The sequence below is a fragment of the Gossypium raimondii genome, chromosome 9 (genome assembly GCF_025698545.1).
Source record: "Gossypium raimondii isolate GPD5lz chromosome 9, ASM2569854v1, whole genome shotgun sequence".
Lineage (NCBI taxonomy): Eukaryota > Viridiplantae > Streptophyta > Magnoliopsida > Malvales > Malvaceae > Gossypium > Gossypium raimondii.
In genome coordinates this window covers 32,708,933-32,729,094 of record NC_068573.1, presented here as the reverse complement: position 1 = coordinate 32,729,094, position 20,162 = coordinate 32,708,933, and the positions used below count along the sequence as shown (strand labels likewise).

At 31.7% G+C, this 20,162-nt stretch overlaps 3 protein-coding genes across 6 annotated transcripts; 1 reads left to right on the top strand and 2 right to left on the bottom strand.

The window, feature by feature from the left end:
- Window positions 1–834: 834 nt before the first annotated feature.
- LOC105799086 (MAR-binding filament-like protein 1-1) lies at window positions 835–6,168 on the bottom strand. 2 transcript variants are annotated; one of them, XM_012629442.2, is made up of 5 exons: window positions 5,774–6,168; window positions 3,696–3,779; window positions 3,263–3,345; window positions 3,005–3,142; window positions 835–2,847 (listed from the first exon to the last, which is right to left on the bottom strand). In XM_012629442.2, the coding sequence occupies exons 1-5, from the start codon at window positions 6,051–6,053 to the stop codon at window positions 1,141–1,143; spliced, it is 2,292 nt and encodes a 763-aa protein (XP_012484896.1). In that variant the 5' UTR covers window positions 6,054–6,168; the 3' UTR covers window positions 835–1,140. The 2 variants fall into 2 exon arrangements, with proteins under 2 accessions (XP_012484896.1, XP_012484897.1); XM_012629443.2 differs by having other exon boundaries at window positions 3,708–3,779.
- Window positions 6,169–12,254: 6,086 nt separating this feature from the next.
- LOC105799083 (FCS-Like Zinc finger 10) lies at window positions 12,255–16,213 on the bottom strand. Of its 3 annotated transcripts, XM_012629440.2 has the most exons (4): window positions 15,877–16,213; window positions 12,962–14,026; window positions 12,669–12,863; window positions 12,255–12,586 (listed from the first exon to the last, which is right to left on the bottom strand). In XM_012629440.2, exons 2-3 carry the CDS (start codon window positions 13,942–13,944, stop codon window positions 12,710–12,712), a joined length of 1,137 nt encoding a protein of 378 aa, XP_012484894.1. In that variant the 5' UTR covers window positions 13,945–14,026; window positions 15,877–16,213; the 3' UTR covers window positions 12,255–12,586; window positions 12,669–12,709. The 3 variants fall into 3 exon arrangements, with proteins under 3 accessions (XP_012484894.1, XP_052477337.1, XP_012484893.1); XM_052621377.1 differs by having other exon boundaries at window positions 12,255–12,863; window positions 15,770–16,213; XM_012629439.2 differs by having other exon boundaries at window positions 12,255–12,863.
- A 946-nt stretch (window positions 16,214–17,159) lies between these two features.
- On the top strand, window positions 17,160–19,248 carry LOC105799082 (trihelix transcription factor ENAP1). Its single transcript, XM_012629438.2, has one exon. The coding sequence runs from the start codon at window positions 17,875–17,877 to the stop codon at window positions 18,946–18,948; it is 1,074 nt and encodes a 357-aa protein (XP_012484892.1). The 5' UTR covers window positions 17,160–17,874; the 3' UTR covers window positions 18,949–19,248.
- The last annotated feature ends 914 nt before the right edge of the window (window positions 19,249–20,162 follow it).

Genomic DNA, 20,162 nt, shown 5'->3' with positions numbered 1-20,162 from the left:
CTGATATACTCTTCAAATTTTATATAATTTTAAGTTAATAAATGATAAAATTATAATTTGATTCCTTTAAATTTAATAAAATTTTGATTTATTTCTAAAATTATAAATAAAATAGTGAAATTATAAAATATATAACTTAATCTCAACTCAGAAAAAAAAGTTCACCCTAACTATAAATTCCATTGACAAAATGATAACCTTAATTCCTAATTAGATTATGACATACTAAGTAAGATGAACAAAAGAATTATACAAAATGTATACTTTTAAAAGATTGCATGGAAATCAAATAAAATTTAGTTAAAACAGTAAAATTGAATGTTTAAAACTAGATTACATTAGGTTCAAATCTTACTATTTGTCTACTATGTGCAAACATCAAACACTCTTTGAGTGAGAAGATTTCATACACTCATGGTTATAGGTTTTATACTCTTTATAAATTTGAAATTTTAGTTATTATACTTTTACTTAGTCTCTTTATTTTTCAGATTATCATTGTTAATTTTTGTTAAATTTATTAGCGTGACATTTTAAAATTAAAAAAATTTACTTGATAAATATGTAAACAAAAAGAATGAATTTAACAAAATTATTTTAACAATATTAACAGTTGTATTTAAATTTTGAAATCTAAAAATAAAGAAACTAAATTCCAAAGTTATGAAAAGTACAAAGACTTAAAATATTCGTTTTACGGTCAGACTAATCCTTTTAGAATTTGTAATTCCCTTGTGCCTTACCAAGTGTTGGTTGTTCTAGAATTCAACTACACAAATATTCACATCTTTAATCTGCAAGGTAAATTTGGTGTGTAAATAAAACCCTAAAAAGTTGAAGCAGACAATATAAACGATGATGTTATCATTGTTGGGGAAAAATAATGACTGTGTTAGTATTTCATCAGTACAAAAGTAAACAACTGATCTTTATATGCAAAAGTAAATTCCTTTAATTTGGATTTGCATCCCTCGGTTTCGGATTTATACAGTACTAATAGAAAATGGTATTGTGAATTTTTTTGTCAGAAGATTATTAGAACCCGGGATCGAAGTTGGAAGAAGCCATCATTCCGTCCCGTGCCAACACCAATACGAGTACAATTACAGACTACCACTGCTTAAAGATGAGTTCTTGGCCTCACTGTGAGCTACCCTTTTTCCTTCTGCTTTTCCTTGCACTTACAGTGACTTTTGTTTCGGTTTCATCTTTCTGTTGCGGCTGATCATTTACGGGAGCTTTGGATGAATTTATTCGACTTCTTAACCTTAATATTTCACCCTTAGCAGAAGCCAATTCTTCCTCGAGTTTCTTCACTCGCTTTTCAAGACTCTCCCTTTCCTTGTTCAGTGTCATCACAATGCTATGAGCATCTTCCATGTTTTCTCGAGCTTCTTTCGATGCATTCTTCTGCTCGGTAAGTGTTTTATAGAGAACCATTTTCTCATCCTCGAGACTTGATATTTTAGCATTAGCCATTTCCAGATCTCTGGAAAGTTTCAATATTTTTTGGTTCACTTCATCAAGTGAGTTGGTAGCCTCTTCCAGGTTGGTTTTGAGTGATTTTCTTGCTTCCTTGTCTTTCACAATCTGATTCTCTAAAGCCTGTCTTTCCTGGTTTAATGAAGAAACATGCGTTTTCTCTTCTTTCAAATCACTGGATATGGCTTCTACTCTTTTATAAGCATCTATCAATTCCCTTTGAAGGGTATTCCGGTTTTCGGTCATGGAAGTCAACTCACGAGAAAAAGTTTGCCGCTCTTCCAAGGTTTTCTTCAGAAGCTCTTTCGTAGTTGTGAGCTCACCGGCCAGAACTACACTGTTTTGTTTTGCCTCATCAAGGTTGGCTTGCAGTCTTTCTTTAGCTTCATAAAACTTGGTCGTAACCCTTGAAACATCAGACTCAAGCTCTTTACAATGGATTCTCGATTGCTTCAGTTGTTCAGACAGATAAGAAACTTCACTCCGGGACTTTGAAAGAGTTTCCTCAACAAGTAGGAGTTCTTCTTTCAGGTTTTTTCCACCGTGCAATTCCATCTCCAGTGCTCGCTCCAGGCTTTCCTTTTCCTTGTTCAAATCAGCAGCAATCGTTTTATTTTCACTCACATCGTTCAGAGCAAGCTCGAGTTTTTCCTTTAGCAACTGGATTTCATTTTCTCTTTCCCCCAAAAGCTTAGCATCAGCCACTGCCTTATTTTCAGACGAAAGTTTCAAATCATTGTACTCCTCCTGAAGAGAAAGGAACTCCCGCATAGAATTATCTCTTTCAACCAATAAAGAACTCACACTTGCATTTAATTCATCAACTAAAGAACTTTCGGATTCGAGTTCACTTCGACTTCTCTGCAATTCTTCTTTCAGTCTTTCGATCTCCAAATGTGCTTTGCCAAGTTCTTCCTCGGTTTGTTTGTAGGTAGTGATCAAGTTCTTGAACTCGGATTCTTTTCCTGCAAGTAAAGTACTGAGCTTTTGAATACTAACTTCCTTATCATTAAGTTCTGAACCAAGCAAGTTAACTTTTTCTCGTAGGACATCAACGGAATTGAGCTTTTCCTTCAGCTCTTGTTTTAGAGACCTTTTCTCTTCCCCGACTTCCGAAAGGTTATTCTGAAGACTGTCTATTTGAACTTTAAGCTTCTCGATTAACCTCTTCTCATTATTAAGTTCACATCCTAAGCCGGTAATTGTACTATTAGCTGAATTCAGTTGATCCCTTAAAGCCAGCTGTTCTTCTTTTGCCTCTTTGAGTTGCTTGGTTCGTTCTTCCCGTTCTATTAATAGCTTTGATTCAAAGTCTTTCTCCATCATGATAATTGCAACTTCCTTTTCTTGCAATTCGATTTTTATCTGCATTTTTCCAATAAATGCAAGATTAATAGCAAACTAATACAGGAAAACAAAAAAGTACATTCAGTAAGGGAAGTTGAATAAAATAAAGCATTTTTCAGAAGAAACAGACTTCTTGTTATTCGTATTCTTCCCATAACTTCAAGTGATGACTTACTGATTCCAGGATTTCATTGTTCGTGTTCTTCTCCTTCAGAACCAAAGCGTAGAGTGCACCAAGCACACTGGCACCAAGTACTCCAAGACCATTTAGAAGGGACAGAAAGGGGTTAGATCGTGAATCTCCCCATGATTCCTGTCCATACAAGGTAACCCCGTTTAGAAGTTTTGAAACTTAAAAGTCGCAAAATCATGAGGTCAACATAACAAAAGCAAATAAACTGGGTCGGAACATAAAAGTACGAGAGACTCAGACCTCCAGCTTTCGGCTTTCCTCTGGTTTATTCAGCTCAAATACAGCAATTTGGCTTTCCTCAGGTTTGTTTACGTCACTTTCTTCTGAAATAGACAAATACAAAGAACATAAAATGAAGAAGCATAAACTAATATTAGATCAACCCTATTAAAAGGCTATGTTTCTCCGGCTTTCTTTTCTTGAACTACCGGTGTCTAATACATTTCCAAAAATAACTATGGGGATAAGATCCTCAACTACATAGAGAAACATAGAAAATATTGAGCATACCCATGTCAGACACATATAAATATATGACACACCTGGTCCTTCATTTTTTCGGGGAATGGGACGGGAATAATTAAATATTTTACTCAACTGTATCATGGCAATAAATGTTAAATCTTATCAGAGTAAGGGTAAATGAAAGAAATTAAGCAAAGGGAAACCACACCAGTGCTTTTACCGGTAACAACTTCCGTCGGCAGCTCTCTAGTTCCTTCTTCTAGACTTTTACTCTTTCTCGGCCTCTCTCTCCCTGCAAGTTTAGAAGTCTTAGCAGTCTCAGTGTTTTATCACCGAAGCTTGATCTATCTACCATCTATCTTCCTAGACAACAGTAAAAGAGGAAGTTGATCTTGCACACCCATCATTTTTATATTTAGAACCTTCCAGAGGTCTACCAAAGATAGATTTCCGAAATGAAAATACACATTGCATATACAGGTTCTCTTTCTACCAAAATCAATACCATATAAAGTGAAAACAGATGTCAAACACAGCATTACACTGTCAACAACAAAAGTATTATAGAAAGGAAGAAGGATGTCATTAGAACTCAGAAGAGCACGATCAAACAGTATTATCGTCGCAGCCAAAGTGTGTACATATATATTATTGGCAGATTGGATACGAGGTTTCCCTATGAGGTCTTTACGAGTTTTTAGTCCAGTCCTAATAAAATCTCTTCTCCCTCCTCTCCTGGTTTGAAACTGAAATCTTTTAGCAGCTTGTGGAGGCCTACCTAACTCTATGGCAAAGCATGGGTTGGCTTAAAACCGAGACAGTAAGAAGGAGCTTTATAGAAACTACTGCTGAGAAGGCTATTTGTTGTGAAGCTGACTACCGTCTTTTCTCTTTCCAAAAGGATTAAGATTCATTTAGTAACAGTCACAAAGTTAATCAGAATGGGAAAGGCTAGTTTTTTAGTCCATGTTTGAACCTTGTTTTATAATACAGTTATGGAACAATCATAAGCAAAATTTTATAGAATTTCTCCAAGAAAACAATCTTATTTACAAAAAAAAGTTCCGAAAGGATTATAAGTGAACAAAATTATAATAGAACATCATTCCAAGGAGCAAAAGACATTAAATATCCATACTCTCAATGCAAACAATAGCTGTTGAAGAAATGTGAGCGGAACAAACGGCATAAGCTCGATAATCAAGCAACTAGTATATCAAGTGAAAGACCATAAACAATAAGGCTAGGATAGGGCAAAACAACCTTTGATTTATCTTATTTCGGAGCATGCATAACAAAAACAATCTCATCTTATTTTAAAAATTTTATTCATTAGATTATCCAATTCTCTCCATCTCCATAAGATTATGTAATTCCATCCGCATAGGATAACTAAGCCAACCAATTTCCATTCAGTGTGTTAAAAGCCTAAATAGATGAAATATGCACAAAGCAAGCACTAAATAGATGAAGGTTGGCAATCACTTGAGTAAAACCAGTCATTAAAAAGCCTATATATCCACAATCTACTGTGATATGAATTAAGTTCACTACAAAAACATAAAATATTCATTTCAAATTAATATTTCACCATGATTTGATAAATTCCAAGATGCTGCATTCGGGAACATGAACTGAAGATTTGGATTTTATCTACAATCTAAATTGTGAGAACGAAATGCACGCATTATGTTTAAATATTAATTGAGATTCACAAATATCCATAGTATTTTCAAATTCACTACCAAATAAGCATGCAACAAATCCACGGATTTCGGGAAATATAATAAAAAAAAGTAGAATTTATATATGTTTTATCACACAATTTACATTTTTTTAAGAATACAAATCGATCTTTTGAAATCAAGATTCAAGAAATAATGGCCAAAAGCAAGATCACTCCAATAACTTGCTGCTCAAGATTCTAGCTTCTGATGGGAAAAGAAACAAGAAACAAAGGAAACCCATTTAATAAAATGCAATAACTTAATTAAAGTAAATGGTTAATACCATTCTAGTTAACTAGAACAAGAGAACCAATATGAAAACTGAGCTTAAACCAGAAATTAAACATATATATGATTAACCAATCCACAATCTGTAAAAGCAATCAAATGATAAATTTGAAAAAGGGTAAGTCACCAACTAAAACATTGCCTAGTAGCATCATTACCCCCCAAAGGCACTGAAATGAAATTGGAGACAACCCATTTCATAAAACCCAATAGTTCCATTAAAAATATATATCAAACATACTGAATAATAAAAGAAATGGGGCTCGCTTACTTAAGGTGGAGATTTCAAGAGCTTGGGATCGAAGTTGCAATAAAGGAAGGATTGAAATACCCACAAGAAGAACAGCCCTCCTCTTGCCGGAAACGTCATCGTTTGGGTCTTCATGGGTCAAGCAAGCCATTGGAGGCCTGAAATTTCTCTTCTTCCTCCTCTTCCTCTTGGTTTCTCCATTTCTGATATTAAAGGAAACGGATAAAGAAGATGGGAACCGTACTTGAGAATTGGAGATGGGATCTTGCAAATAACAAGAACTCCCTATCATGAAACCCATTTCTTTTTTTTTCTTTTTTTTTGGGGGAATGGGTTTTTTTTTTCTTTAGCACGCCATGAAAGAAAAGAAGCTTTGTTATTCTTTAGTTCGATATTTCTTTAGTGCCTTCCCATGTTGCAGGATTTTCGCCTTTGTTCAGTGGAAGTTTGTTGAAAAGACGTAAAGGCCACTTTTAATAGTGATAATTACCGGTAAAACGCTATTTTAATTTAAAATAAATTAAATAGGGTAAGTATACATTTTAGTACCTGAAGGTTTTTTTTTTTTTGGTCCAATTAGGTACCTAAGCTTGGCCTAAGGCTATTGCATTTTGTTAAATGGGTTTCCTTTATAAAATTAGATTTAATGTTCAAATTGGTACCTAACTTTTTTTTGGTCTAATTTGGTGCCTAAGCTTGGCCTCAAGGTTCAATTTAGTGTTTAAACTTTTTTTGGTCCAATTAATTACCTTAACTTGACTTTTTTTTATTCAAAATAGTACCTGAATTTGGCTTCATAGTTCAAATTGATTCAAATAAGTAATTTATTGTAAGTAACAATTGGGACCAAAAAAACCAAGTTCAGGTGCCAGTTTGAACCAAAAAGCCAAGTTTAAGTACCTAATTGGACCAAAATAAACTTTAGGTATCAAATTGAATATTAAAGTCAAGTTCAAGTACCTAATTGGACAATAAAGCTTTAGGTGACAATTTAAACCTTAAAGCCGAGTTCAAGTACCAAGATGTAAATTTACCCAAATAAATAGGTGTAAATCTAAAAAACTACTAAAATAATTAAAATTAAATGGGAAAAATCCACTTACACCTCTATAAAACTAACATGATTTTAGGTCATTTCATAATTTTTTCCTATGATTATAATTTAATAATCCAATTGTTGGATTCATCCGTATAATTATATTTTTCATGCATGTAAATCTGGCATGTCATATGTAAAAGTGTGTGATACCTCAACCGTTTGGACAAAATAGTGAACTCACGAACAGTCCAAAAGCGCCACTTGGGTTACTCTTAGAAATTACACCTTGGGAATCCCTTGTATCAATAATTAAGAGAGTCTCAATCATTAACTGTCACATCATACTCCAACTATCTCGTCTCACTCGAAATGATTAAAAGTACTTCAATAATGATAGACCACTTGGCCACTTGTCTCCCACCCCTTATAAAACCTTGACATGTGACATCTCAAGACTAACACTAGAAGTATATAAAGCCTAAAGGCTTAAGGCTAGCACCAAGACCCTTCTCCCTACGATCCTACTTTCTTCGACTCACACTCTGCCACTCTCTCATCTCATACCATCTCAGACCATCTTATCTAGTGGCTTTCCGTCTTGTACTAAGATAAGGTGAATTGCTCATTCTCACTATCCATTGTTACTTGCATTTGAAAGAAACTTGATTATTTCATGATAATAGTTCATGCTCGTTATGGAAAAAAAATCATATTCAATGCTTTATAAAATCATATTAAGACTTATGAAATAAACATAGAATTTTTATTTTATGAAAAAAATAATAAAAAAATGTTTAGTTTTGTAATACCCCCTACCCGTATTCGTCGCTGGAATAGGGTACGAGGTATTACCAGATTTTATTGAATAAATTTTTCGTTATTACAAGTTAAATACTATTCATTTATCGAAACATGTCATTAAGTCCATTGGATGGGCTTCCGAAGCCCAAAACATACATCGAGACCAAATCGGGATTAAATCGAAACCATAAGAAAATTTTCGCAAAATCCCAAAGTTTTTTTTTTTTGAACTCAATATAACCCCTTTATAAATATTTAATCTTCCCTGCAATTTTAAACCGAGACCAATCCAATACAACCAATCAACATATTTTTAAGATAGATTTAACGTATTCATAAGATAACCTCATCATATGCCAAAACCAAAATTTGTTAGCCATACCAATGGCTAACCATACATTCATTTCACATTAACATTTAATTTACTAGCTTATACATGCCATTGATTTCCAAAATAAAGTTTCTTTATATACCGAGATCTTGATGTTGATAGTGTGATACGTCTCTGACCGAATCCGACCTCTGAGCTCTTAACACTACAAAACAGGGGAAAAAGAAACAGGGTAAGCACTTTGTGCTTAGTAAGTTCATGTAACAAGAATTATACTTACCTAATATTTTCAATATAATGCAATAAACATTCATACACCCATTCAATACATTATTCCCCTATCATGCACAAACTCAACATTCAAATTAGTCCAATAATTTCCATGTATCAATAATATATACCATGATTGATGAGCTCATTAATTCCATGATTTCCATTCCCTTGTTATTTTTCCATATTTATCCCCTTGAACTACTTGGAATTTCGATGGATTTTCAGGGGTACACCTAAGTCTACAGATCCGGGTCCGTCAATTCATATTCATGTGCGCACATTTCCATTTCAGAGAGCACACTCCCGTGAACCTCATACTTACAGTGGGATTACCAGACCAGGCTAAATCCCCTATAATATAAAATCATAGAGTATTGTCGGGATTACCAGTCCAGGCTAAATCCCCTGCAATGACAATTACTCTAATGAGCTTGGATCCGAATTACAGTCCAAGCTAAATTGCACCCTAATTGATTACTGTCGGGCTAAATTCATTTTCCACATATTCTTCGAGAGGGCTATATCAGGATAGGATCACCCGTCTGGGTTAGATCATTTTAAACGTCAATTCTTTTTCAAAGATCCATCGAATTTTCCTTTCATTCAACCGGGATTTATTTTCTCTTTTCATCAAGAATATCAATACTTCATCAATTATCATACAATAAACATCCAAATCATATTCACATCAAGAAAATATATTTCAAGCATTTAAGAATATAATTCAAATTACACGAACTTACCTCGATACTTGTTCGTAAACAAAAATCTACTAATCCCGAACTTTTTTCTTTTCCTCAATCTAGCTTCGTATTTGAATTTTCTAGATCTAAATAAATAAATTTAATCATTAATCTAATACATTTCATGTTCATATGTAACATTCTCTATAATTCTATTATTATTTATAGTGCATTCAAAGCTATCTCACTGAGTCATAGTCACTAAATTATTTATATCTTGAGCTACGGAACTACAAATTAAGATCTGCTAATTTTCCCCAAAACTAGACTCACATATCTTATTACCATAAAATTTTCAGAATTTTTGGTTTAGCCAATAAGTACAGTTTATTCTTTAAAGTTTCCCCTGTTTCACTATTCGACAGTTCAGACCCCTCTTCACTAAAAATTAATTATCTCATTGTAAAGAATTTTTATGATTTTCCAATGATAGAACAGGGGAACCCGAATTCATTCTGACCTTATCTTACAAAATCTATTATATATCATTATTTACAATTCCATTGCTTACACCGTTTCTTTTATAAGAAACTAGACTCAATTAAGATTTAATTTCAAATTTTATTCATCCTCTAATTCAATCTCTACGATTTTTGGTGATTTTTCAAAGTTAGACTACTGCTGCTGTCCAAAACTGTTTTAGTGCATGATGTTAATTACCATTTTTCCCTTAAGCTTTCAATAAATGATAATTTCATCCCTACTCAATTAACCTCTCAATTGAGCTGATTTTTCTCAATTAACACTTTATTATATCACTTTAAACTACTTGATAACCTTTGGAAATCATAATTTTAGCACTAGACTTTAATTCTAAAGTTTTTCACAATTAGGTCCTACAAATCAATTTCTATTGAAATTACCTAATAAAATCATCTCATAAACAAATTAAAGCTTCAATTTCATGCTATTTCATCATAAAATTACAGCACTCAACCATGGTGACTTTCAATTTTATTCATGAAATCAAAAGCTAATGAATTTAGTAATAGGACCTAGTTGTAAAAGTCTTAGAAACACAATAATTACAAGAAAAAGGCAAGGATTAACTCACTTGGTGAAAAATTTATGAAGTACCAGCTTGAATAAACCCTAGGACGTTTTTTTGCTGATGATAATGAAGAAAATATGAAGAGAATTCTAGATATTCCAATTTGGTCTTATTTTGGGCTTATTTTCAATTTATGTCCCTCATCATTTAACAATTGAGCTATTTAATCCTTCTAGTAACTTTTACACCCTTTTCAATTTAGTCCTTTTCACTCAATTAACTTCCCAAACGTAGAAGTTTTCTAACAAAATTTTAATACCATATTACTAACACTTCATAAATGTTTATGAAAATACTTCCGACTTGGTTTTACGAGATCGAGGTCTCGATATCTTATTTTTACCCAATTTCTTCAATAATTTCTTTTTCTAACTAACCACTAAATCGGTAAAATTTTTCTATCGATATTTTCATACGATTTTCCTATCATATCAATATTCATGCAAAAATATTAAAATAATTTTCTCTTTAAATCGGATTTGTGGTTACGAAACCACTGTTCCGATAACCTTGAATTTAGGCCATTACAAGTTTTATTTACAAAATAAAATAATAATTTTAATAGTTATATTCAGTAATTTTTATTTTAATTATTAAAATAAAACTTTGAAAATATTTTTATTACATTTTTGTTTAAATTATTCAAAATTGCAGTTTAGGTAATAAAGTTTAATTAAAAATTAAAAATTAGTGGAAAAATTCAATCAAACACAAATTAAGTGGGAAAATTCAATATTAAGCTATAGTAGTAAATTTATCTTATATCTAAAAATACAATGGTAAATATCAATTAAAATAAAATGTAACGATAATTTTCATTTAAAAAAAAAAGGTATGCCTATTAATCTTTTTCACTCAAATGGGTGAAAAGTATTCAGTCTAGTGTCTCAAATGGGTTGCAATTTAATTGTAAAAGAAAGATTTAATTTATGAGTTTTCCACATGTTTGGTTGATAGAAAAAATAACTATAAATTTTAAAATGTAAAAATATTTTATAATTTTATAATTAGAACTAAAATGACAAATATTGTAAACATTAATTTTATTAGATTTAGGATTTAAATTGATAGAATATGTAAACGTTGGAAGAATAAATTTATTATTAGGTCAATAAAACAAAGCCCATGTTAGACTTCTTTTAGACAACTAACAGAAAAGCGATTAAAATATTTAATATTAAAATATTGAGTGATTAAAATAAAAATATTAATAATTGAGTAATCAAAATAAAACGAAGAATACTTTACCAAAATTTTAATGATATATATTTTTTGAATGTTAATTCTTCTCATATTCTTCAAAAAGAAAAAAAAAGGTTGATTTTTTAAAAAATTGTAGGTATATTTTAATGGAAAATTGAAGTTATTTAAGGTGTCCAAAAATCAATATCATTCTCATTCTCATTCTCATTTTACTGAAAATTTAAGAATTAAGTTTACATTACACAAAATAGTACCTGTGACGATATGTTAACTTTTCATGTTATTGAATGAATATTTGACACGTCACAGTGGTGAAGTTACAACTTACAATGATGCCTGTCATTTCAAAATTATTAAAATAAAAAAATTAAAACTTCAAAACTTATAAAAATAAATTATTTTGATAGAAACATAATATCATAAAAATAAAATTTTAAATAAATTTCATAATCTTATAAAATTATGGACTCAAATATTTTGGTAAAAACATTTTTTATAATTTTATAAAAGAGTAAATCAAAATATGAAAATTTATATTAAAAATAAAATTTCTATCATAATAAAAATTTTAATTTTTAAAAAAGAAAAACATTTTTATATAAAAATATGAAACTATATTTTTAAAATAAAATATTTTTTGTGAGTTTATAATTTATACCGGAAACCAAATATAAGTAGCAGAAAGAGTTACGGAGGGCATGAAATGAACCCACATTTAATAGTTGCTGAACCAATAAGCCACCCACTGAAATTCAATGAATGATCCATTGGACCACTGCCTTTTTTGTCTTTGTTTTGAAAATGATGCTTAATTGTTCGGCTCTAAATCATGACCCACAAAAACCATATTCTATTCAATGATTTTCATGTGAAAGTATTTTCCAAATGAGCAAAAAATAATAATGAAAAACTTCAAAGGAGCATTCAATAGGTATGTTACTCAGACTCAAACATAAGATACGAATATGTGTTTTCATGTGTTTTGAGAATCCTTAGAGATCGTAACAACATATCATATGTGCAGAACACGAGCCTCACTAACACGCATAAACTAGAATCTATGGCAGACAAATAAGTTTGATCTCCATTTCGTTGTCCGAAAGCGAATGCATATTAAATCGAGTGAACACCGATGCATACATTCGAGTTTTGACAATGAGTTCTTCAAGTTTGAGAGGCTTATACAACAACTCTCACAGGAGAGCAACGATACTAACAGATAAATTAGAAAAAAGGAAAACCGATGAGACGGGGCTTCCGGCCGCTACTAACTCATCTAAACAAAATTATAATGCAACACCGGTCTATATATTTATATCTATCACCGGATTTATAAATAAAAATCTATGTTGTGCTATCTGCGACTTGCGATTTATGCCTCGATCATCAAAGGCTGCAAATAAATTCACATAAACAGCACTTTACGAATAGATGATCGAGGTGTTAAAGCTTTGCGGAAAGTTTATCGATCTTACCATGGAAGCCTTGCAGAAATGCAGTCGGTCATTATAGCCCATTACATGTTAACAGGCATACCTATTACGAAGAGATCCTCATTGTCACTATGCTCAGGAGAATCATCGGAAGTCTTATTACCGGTTTTCTCCATTTCTTCCTCTGCAAAAATCTCCTCGGAGCGGCAATCAGTACTGCAAAACGCCTTTTCCCCCCTGCAAGTATCGGAAGGAAAGAAACAAAAAGCCTCAGCAGTTATTATGAGGTAGGAATCAAGTAAAAGTCCACGAGGAGAGGTCTGAATCGTATAAACCTGTACATATAAATGTCATCTTCTTTCTCGAACTTTTTCTTGCAAGAGTAACAGAAGCTCAAGAACTCATCAGAAGGGTAAGCACTTGATGTCTCCGTGTTCTTACCGAATCGAGGCACTAATTCAGCTGTTTTATCAAAATTGGTCAACTCATCGTTGTGACATTCCAAAATACAGTCACCAAAAATGCGAGTTGTTTTTGGGTTCGGACCATGAGAAATGATACAAGTATAATCTTCCGAAAGCTCTATCTCGTGCGCGGAGAGAGATCCCGAGGTATGGCCAAGGGGTGTAGGAAGTGAACTTGGCTTAGTTACCAGTTGAGGTGAACTATTAATGCCGATGGTTCTATTCTCCGAACAAAAAATTTTGGGACTCGAATCAGAGCTTTGGGTAGAAGCGATAAAGGAAGGGGAAAGCCAGGAATCTGGTTTGGTTTCTAATGGCACTTCCTCATTTCCAAAGACAAGACTAGAATCTCCGGACTTGGTCTCGGGTTTTCTGGCTTGGAAAAGTTGTGAAATTATGTAATTCCTAGGCAAAGAATTGGATTTCATAGAATTTCCGAGGAATTCGTGTGAATACCTCGAGGAACAAGGAAGTTCAGTCTTCATCCGTGGCCTAAATATTATATTCTTTCTCTTTGGAAACTCGAGTTTTTCACCATTGGGTTTATTTTCATCGGCAAGCAAATTCACAATGCCTAAATCAATCTTATTACAATCCCATTTCTTCCGGTAACCATTTTGGGATGGCGATTGAGGAGACCTAACACTAAAAGGGTTGCTAAGATTCGTAAAAACTCTCAAATCAAGAGGAGAAGTAGGACTTCGTACCGCATCAGAATCTGAAGAACCCTTAGCGCTAAACCCAACCAGGAAACCAGGAATATTGAAAAGTGAGCTGCTAATATGCCGTAAACCCAATGCATCGGAGCGAAAAATGGACTCCGAATCAGGATCAGCCATCAGATTATCATCCATTAAATTTGCTTATGAAGCATGCAGTTTACACCGCATTATCTATAAATCTCAATCTTCTAGCAAGAAAACCGGCAACCCCTTACTGCATCAGAATAAAGAATTCATCAATTTAAAACCGATAAAGAAGCAAGCACAATGGAAAAACCACATGGAAAACACAAAAATCATCGATTAAGCTACCTGGAACAACAAAATTTGATCATAATAAGAATAGCTCAAATAGAGTAATATCTAGATATAGGCATAAAAAAGAGAACCCATAGATCATTATATCATAGTCAACCATAAAAAAGTCCTAAAAGAAAGAGCATATCGGAAGCTTCAATGCAATAACAAGGTTAATACCAAAACCATTGCATGGCAAAACCGTACGGAAAATAAAAAGATCATCAATTAAGCTTCCCCAAACAACAATATTTTATAGTAATAAGCAAGGCTCAAATAGAGTTATATCCAGCAATCCGCAAAGAAAAACGAATCCAAAGATCATTATATCATATAACCAAAAAAAAAGTCCCAAAAGAAAGAGCATATCAGCAGCTTAGATGCAATAACAGAGTTAATACCATGGCATGGCAAAACCGTACCAAAACAGAAATATCATCTATTAAGCTACCCCGAACAACTGTATTTGATCGTGGTAAGCATGGCTCAAATAGAGTTATATCCAGATATATGCAAAGAAAAAATGAAACCAAAGATCATTATATCATATAATCATAAAAAAGAATTCCCAAAAGAAAGAGCATATCGGCAACTTCGATACAATAACAGCCACAGGGCTAATACCAAAACCATTGTATGGAAAAATCGTACCGAAAACAGAAATATCACCCATTAAGCTATCCTGAACAACAGTATTCGATAGTAATAAGCATGGCTCAAATAGAGTTATATATGCAGATATAGGCAAAGAAAAACTGATCATGTAACCGTAAAAAAAAGTCCCAAAAGAAAGAGCATATTGGGAACTTCGATGCAATAACAGGGCTAATACCAAAACCATTGTACAGGGAAACCCGAACAAAAACATTCGATTGTGATAAGCATAGCTCAAATACAGTTATATCCAGATATATCATCATATCATATTCAACCACGACTGAAGTCCAGAAAGAAAGAACAATTTGGAAGCTTCGATGCAATAATAAGGCTAATAATAACATAACAATTCCGCTCTAAACCCGAAGTATCACCGAATCCTACTGTAATATATATATATATATATATATATATATATATATATATATATTCAAGATCCTTGAATCATATGAACATTGCAACATGAGAAGCAAAAAATACATGGAAAATCTCAATAAAGCTATATAGGAACTATTCATTAAATTACATTTTTAGAGCATCAATGGAGAAATTATTGAAGGAATCAAATCCTCCATGCCTGCCTTTTAAAATAACAAAAGCAAAAATCCAGATCAACAACAACAATACCAATCCTTTTAAATAGTTTATATGCAACAATGAATCATATAAACAATCAAGCAAAAGAAATTAACTAGGCCAATCATTAATTTAAATTCAGAACTGACAAAAACCCAGATTATTAATATTAATAATAAAAATCTCAAAATTCCTAAAATCAGACACATTTGAGGAGATTTCAAGCTTAAAATAAATAAATACAGAAGATGAAGAAGAAACTCAGGAAAAAAAATGATCGAAAAATCAGATGCAAAAATCTACTTCAAATGGATCAAATGGGTGCTCAAAAAAATTACTAAAGAATCATTATTTAACAAAAAATAGGCCCCCTGCATGTATCAAAACTAAAAAAATTAAGGGGGAAAAAACTAAAAATCAAACAAACCTCAAACATTTTCGATAACCCAGATGCTCAAAGATGCAGATTGATCAAAAAAATTTAAAAAAAAGGGTTAAAATAATAAGAAAATAGAAAAAATAAAATAAACCCACCTAATTTTCTTTTGTCAAAACTTGAAATCTGAAAGAGGAAAGAAAAAGAGAGAGGAGAAACCCAAAATGCAGATGAGATAGAGAGATTATTTTGGCTTAGCAAAAACATAAACTCTTTCTATATAAATTCCTTTTTCTGCCATTTTTTTCTTCAATTTGTTAATTTATTAAAACTTTAATTTTTTTTCTTCTTCTGCAGTGCATCAAAATCAGAGAAAACAGTAAGCCACTGAGGCTTCTGAAATACTCCTCTTCCCTTCACTATTCTCTCTCCATGATTAAGAAAAAATACGTATTTTTATACTGTATTTTCTAAAAAAAAGTGTATAAAATCTTGGTTTTTGGAGTTGAAGACAAAAAGGAAAAAAAAAAGAGTTTCTTTTTTGTGTGAAGTAGTCACACTTGTTGTACAGTGCAAAATAATGTCCACTTGATCATCAATTTGTATTTCCAAATATTATTATTATTTTTTGGATTTTAAAAATATTATAATGAAAATATCATATTCTAGATTTAATATACACATAATTTATGTGTAAATTATTTTATATACATTTTACGGATTTTTTATATTTATTTTATTTATTGTTAAATTAATTACTTTATTTGATGCTTATATTATTGATTTTAATTCCAAAAATTCCAAAATATTTAATTAAATTTTATTTTGGTAAAACATCTATCTTATTTTAAATATTTTTTAGAGAAATTAAATTATGACGCGTGGAGTACAAATTTTATATAATAAATTAAAAATTAACTATGATTTTGGTTGGAATGTAAAGTGAGTTGTTAAAATTATAATATTTTATGTAATTTTTAAAAAATTATATGAAAATTAAAATTATTTTTAAAATAATATTTATTATTTTCTAAAAATAAGAATTTTTAGTAAATTTTTCACTGAATATATAAAATAAAAATCAAATTTAAATAATAAAAATTATTCAACTGGAATTATAAATTGACAAAGAGAAAGTGGACCTGTAAAGAAAAAGAGCTGGCTTCTAGTAATGATTTTTCAGTTATCTTTTTTATTTTATAAAGTTTTATTACTAATATTATTATTATTTAAATTTTGTCGTTTAGCTTGACTCAACTTTTTTTCAGTTAAAAAATTTTAAATAAATAATAATAAAATACATACACGTGTTCCCTTCTACTGTGAGGACTTGATGTAATCCAACGGCTGATATTCACTGAATAAAAGTCAGACGATCTGACGGTTCAAACAAGAATTTCAATTATCAGCAGTTCCTTTAATGGAAGGCCCAAGAAACCTGTCATGGAGTGCCAAAATTACTTTCTGTTTGTTTGTGGCACAAGATATCTTCAATCACATCGAGAAAAGAAAACCCCCTGTTTTGATTTTTTTTTCAATTATTTATTCAATCCCTTTGGGTGGATTTTCATAAATCTTTACGCACAATTTTGATATTCGACTGGCTTAAATTTCGAAGTGGGTTCTTATATCTTTAAATTTCGTTTCATGTTGAAGATCTGGCAAGGTTTGATGGGTTCTTATTTTGCTTTTTTATTTTTGGGTTTTTAATTCTGATTTGATTGAAGATTAGGGTTTTATTTCATTTTGAGGAAACGGTAATTGGAATTTGATTTTTTGGTGAAAGGATAAAATGATCTAGAACTGGAAAGTTAAAAAAAAGATTGAGAATTCCTTTACTTAGAGTTGAATAAGTTGATTGTTTTTTCAGTAAATTTTATGGGTTTTTTTATTTGATTCAATAATAATGGAGTAAGCTTGAATTTAGTTTTTTTCTTCTTTTGAAGAGAAATGATTTATTTTTGGTGGGGGGGGGGGTTAGGGTTTTTTGTTCATAATTTAGGGATTTTGTTGGATGAAGAAGATGAAATTTGAGATTGAAGCTATTAATTTGTAGGGAAAGTACGTTTTTCTTTTTTAATTTTGATTTAGAATTAGGCTTGAATCTTTAGGGATAGTATTAGGGTTTCTCACTGTTGAGCTTAGATTTTAGTTTAATGGATGAGATTGAAGATGTTAGATACCATTCAAATCCATATGGTGATAATCAACAGCAGGGTTATCGATCTTCAAGTAGTGGAAAGCTTCCAGTAAGAGATGTTTCATGTTCTAGATTGAATGGGAATCGATATGTTGATGGTAATGAAGACGAGGAAGAAGATGATGAAGATTTGAGTGAGGAAGATGAAAATCATTGTAAAATTAATGGTGATCAATATGTTAGAAACTATGATGATGGCTACGACAACAAATTGTATGATGATGATGAAGGTTCTAATCAGAAGAATGATGATGTTGACTCGAGGAGGCATCCGAAAAAGAGGAAACTGAAGGATTTGGTGTCAAGTTATGAATTTGTTCGTCGAGTAGCAGCACCGGAAGTTGCTTCTACATCAGTGCCAAAGCCTTCATGTGGCGGGAGGAATCCCCTTACAGATTGGACTGAGGGTGAGACATTTGTTTTACTAGATGCGTGGGGTGACCGGTTTTTACAACGCAAGAGGAAGAGTCTCCGAGCCGAAGAATGGCAAGAAGTTGCAGAGAAAGTTTCTGAAGTCTCAAAGATTGAAAGGACCGACACTCAATGTCGCAACCGATTGGATACACTGAAAAAAAAGTACAAGAAAGAGAAGGCTATGGTAGCTGAGACCGGCACTAGCACTAGCAATAGCAAATGGGTTTATTTCAAGAAGATGGACATGTTAATGTCAAGTTCTCCACAACAGGGTGTTATCCACAAGGCTATTTCAGATGAAATGCGGGATAGTCCAACAATCTCAGAATCAACCGATAGTGAGGAGAATGTCTCAGAAGGATTGCCACCGAAAAAGAGAAGACTCGAGAGGCAACGCGACGATGATTCTTGGTTCAAATTGCTTGCTGATTCAATTCGGAAATTCAGCAACGTATACGAAAAGATCGAGAATAGCAAAAGGGTGCAGATGTTGGAACTTGAGAATATGAGAATGGAGTTCCATAGGGAATTGGAAATGCAAAAGAGGCAGATCTTGAAGAAACTACAGGCTGAAATTGTGAAAATGCAGGAGGAGGATAATGCTAGTTCCGAGTAACACTCGACATTAATGCCATAGTCTGATCGGTTTTGTACTAACAATTTGCTGTCACCATTGATGAAGCTTGAAAAACATGGAGTTGGAGTAAGTGCTTTTGTTATAATTTCACTATAGAGTAGACATGAATTGCAGTGTACTTCCCTTCTTTTAGGCTGGGGATAAAAAAATACGGTACTAGATATGATGATCTCTCTTAATGAGAAATATGTTAAAAAAAAAAATCTTTTTTTTTAACAATCTCATTATAAATTCTGATGAATTTACTCTTTTTAATGTAATATTTAAAATTACCTATAACTTTTCGTGAACATATATATACTACTTTAACTTCCCTCAATTAATATTTAAACTTGAGTTTTAAAACTATTACTTGTTTATTTCATATAGCATATTGATGTAATCGTTATAATCTAAATTTATTGACTGCAAAATGCTTATAAGTTTAATTATTTATATATTATTTATGTGACTAAGTTAGTATTATGAGTTAACTCGACACCTACTTAAATAATGAAATTATTAAAATAATAATATTTATTTTAAACAAATTATATTATTAAGAGAATATTTTATTTTATTTTATTGAAACCAATAGTCATAAATCTTAATATTTAAATTCTTACCATCAACATTTCTAAAATATTTTTACCACTTCAAATATTTTTATACATTTTACTTTTATTATATTAATTGTTTCACCCACATTGTTTATGTATATACATTATTATTTAAATTCATTATTGAGATGGTGTCACGAGCTAACTAGACAACAACTTAATTAGAAAAATTACTAAATTACCCTTACATATTCTAAATAAATTAGATTCCTATTTTTTTTTATGTTTTAAACACATAATTTCCATGCATGTATGTTAAATTACTAGTATATTTGAAATTTTCAATAATTGAAAACTTTATAACCTTGTCAATGCTACCTCAGATCCTCCAATTAAATTGGTAGCACACACTAGCTTTATCAACCCCAAAATTCACCGTTTCAAGTTTGAGAATAGTTTGCTTTGTGAGGGGGCTTTTTATACAGATGGAGGAGGTTTGTTAGGTCGAATACTAACCTGGTTGCTAGGCTTGCTTTGTGTGCATTATCTTTCTCGTTGGAAAGAGGCGTTGGGGAGATAATTTTCATGCTAGAATAAAAGCAGTGAAGGATGGGATTTCTCGTATGAGGAATATGAGGAGTAATGATGATGCTT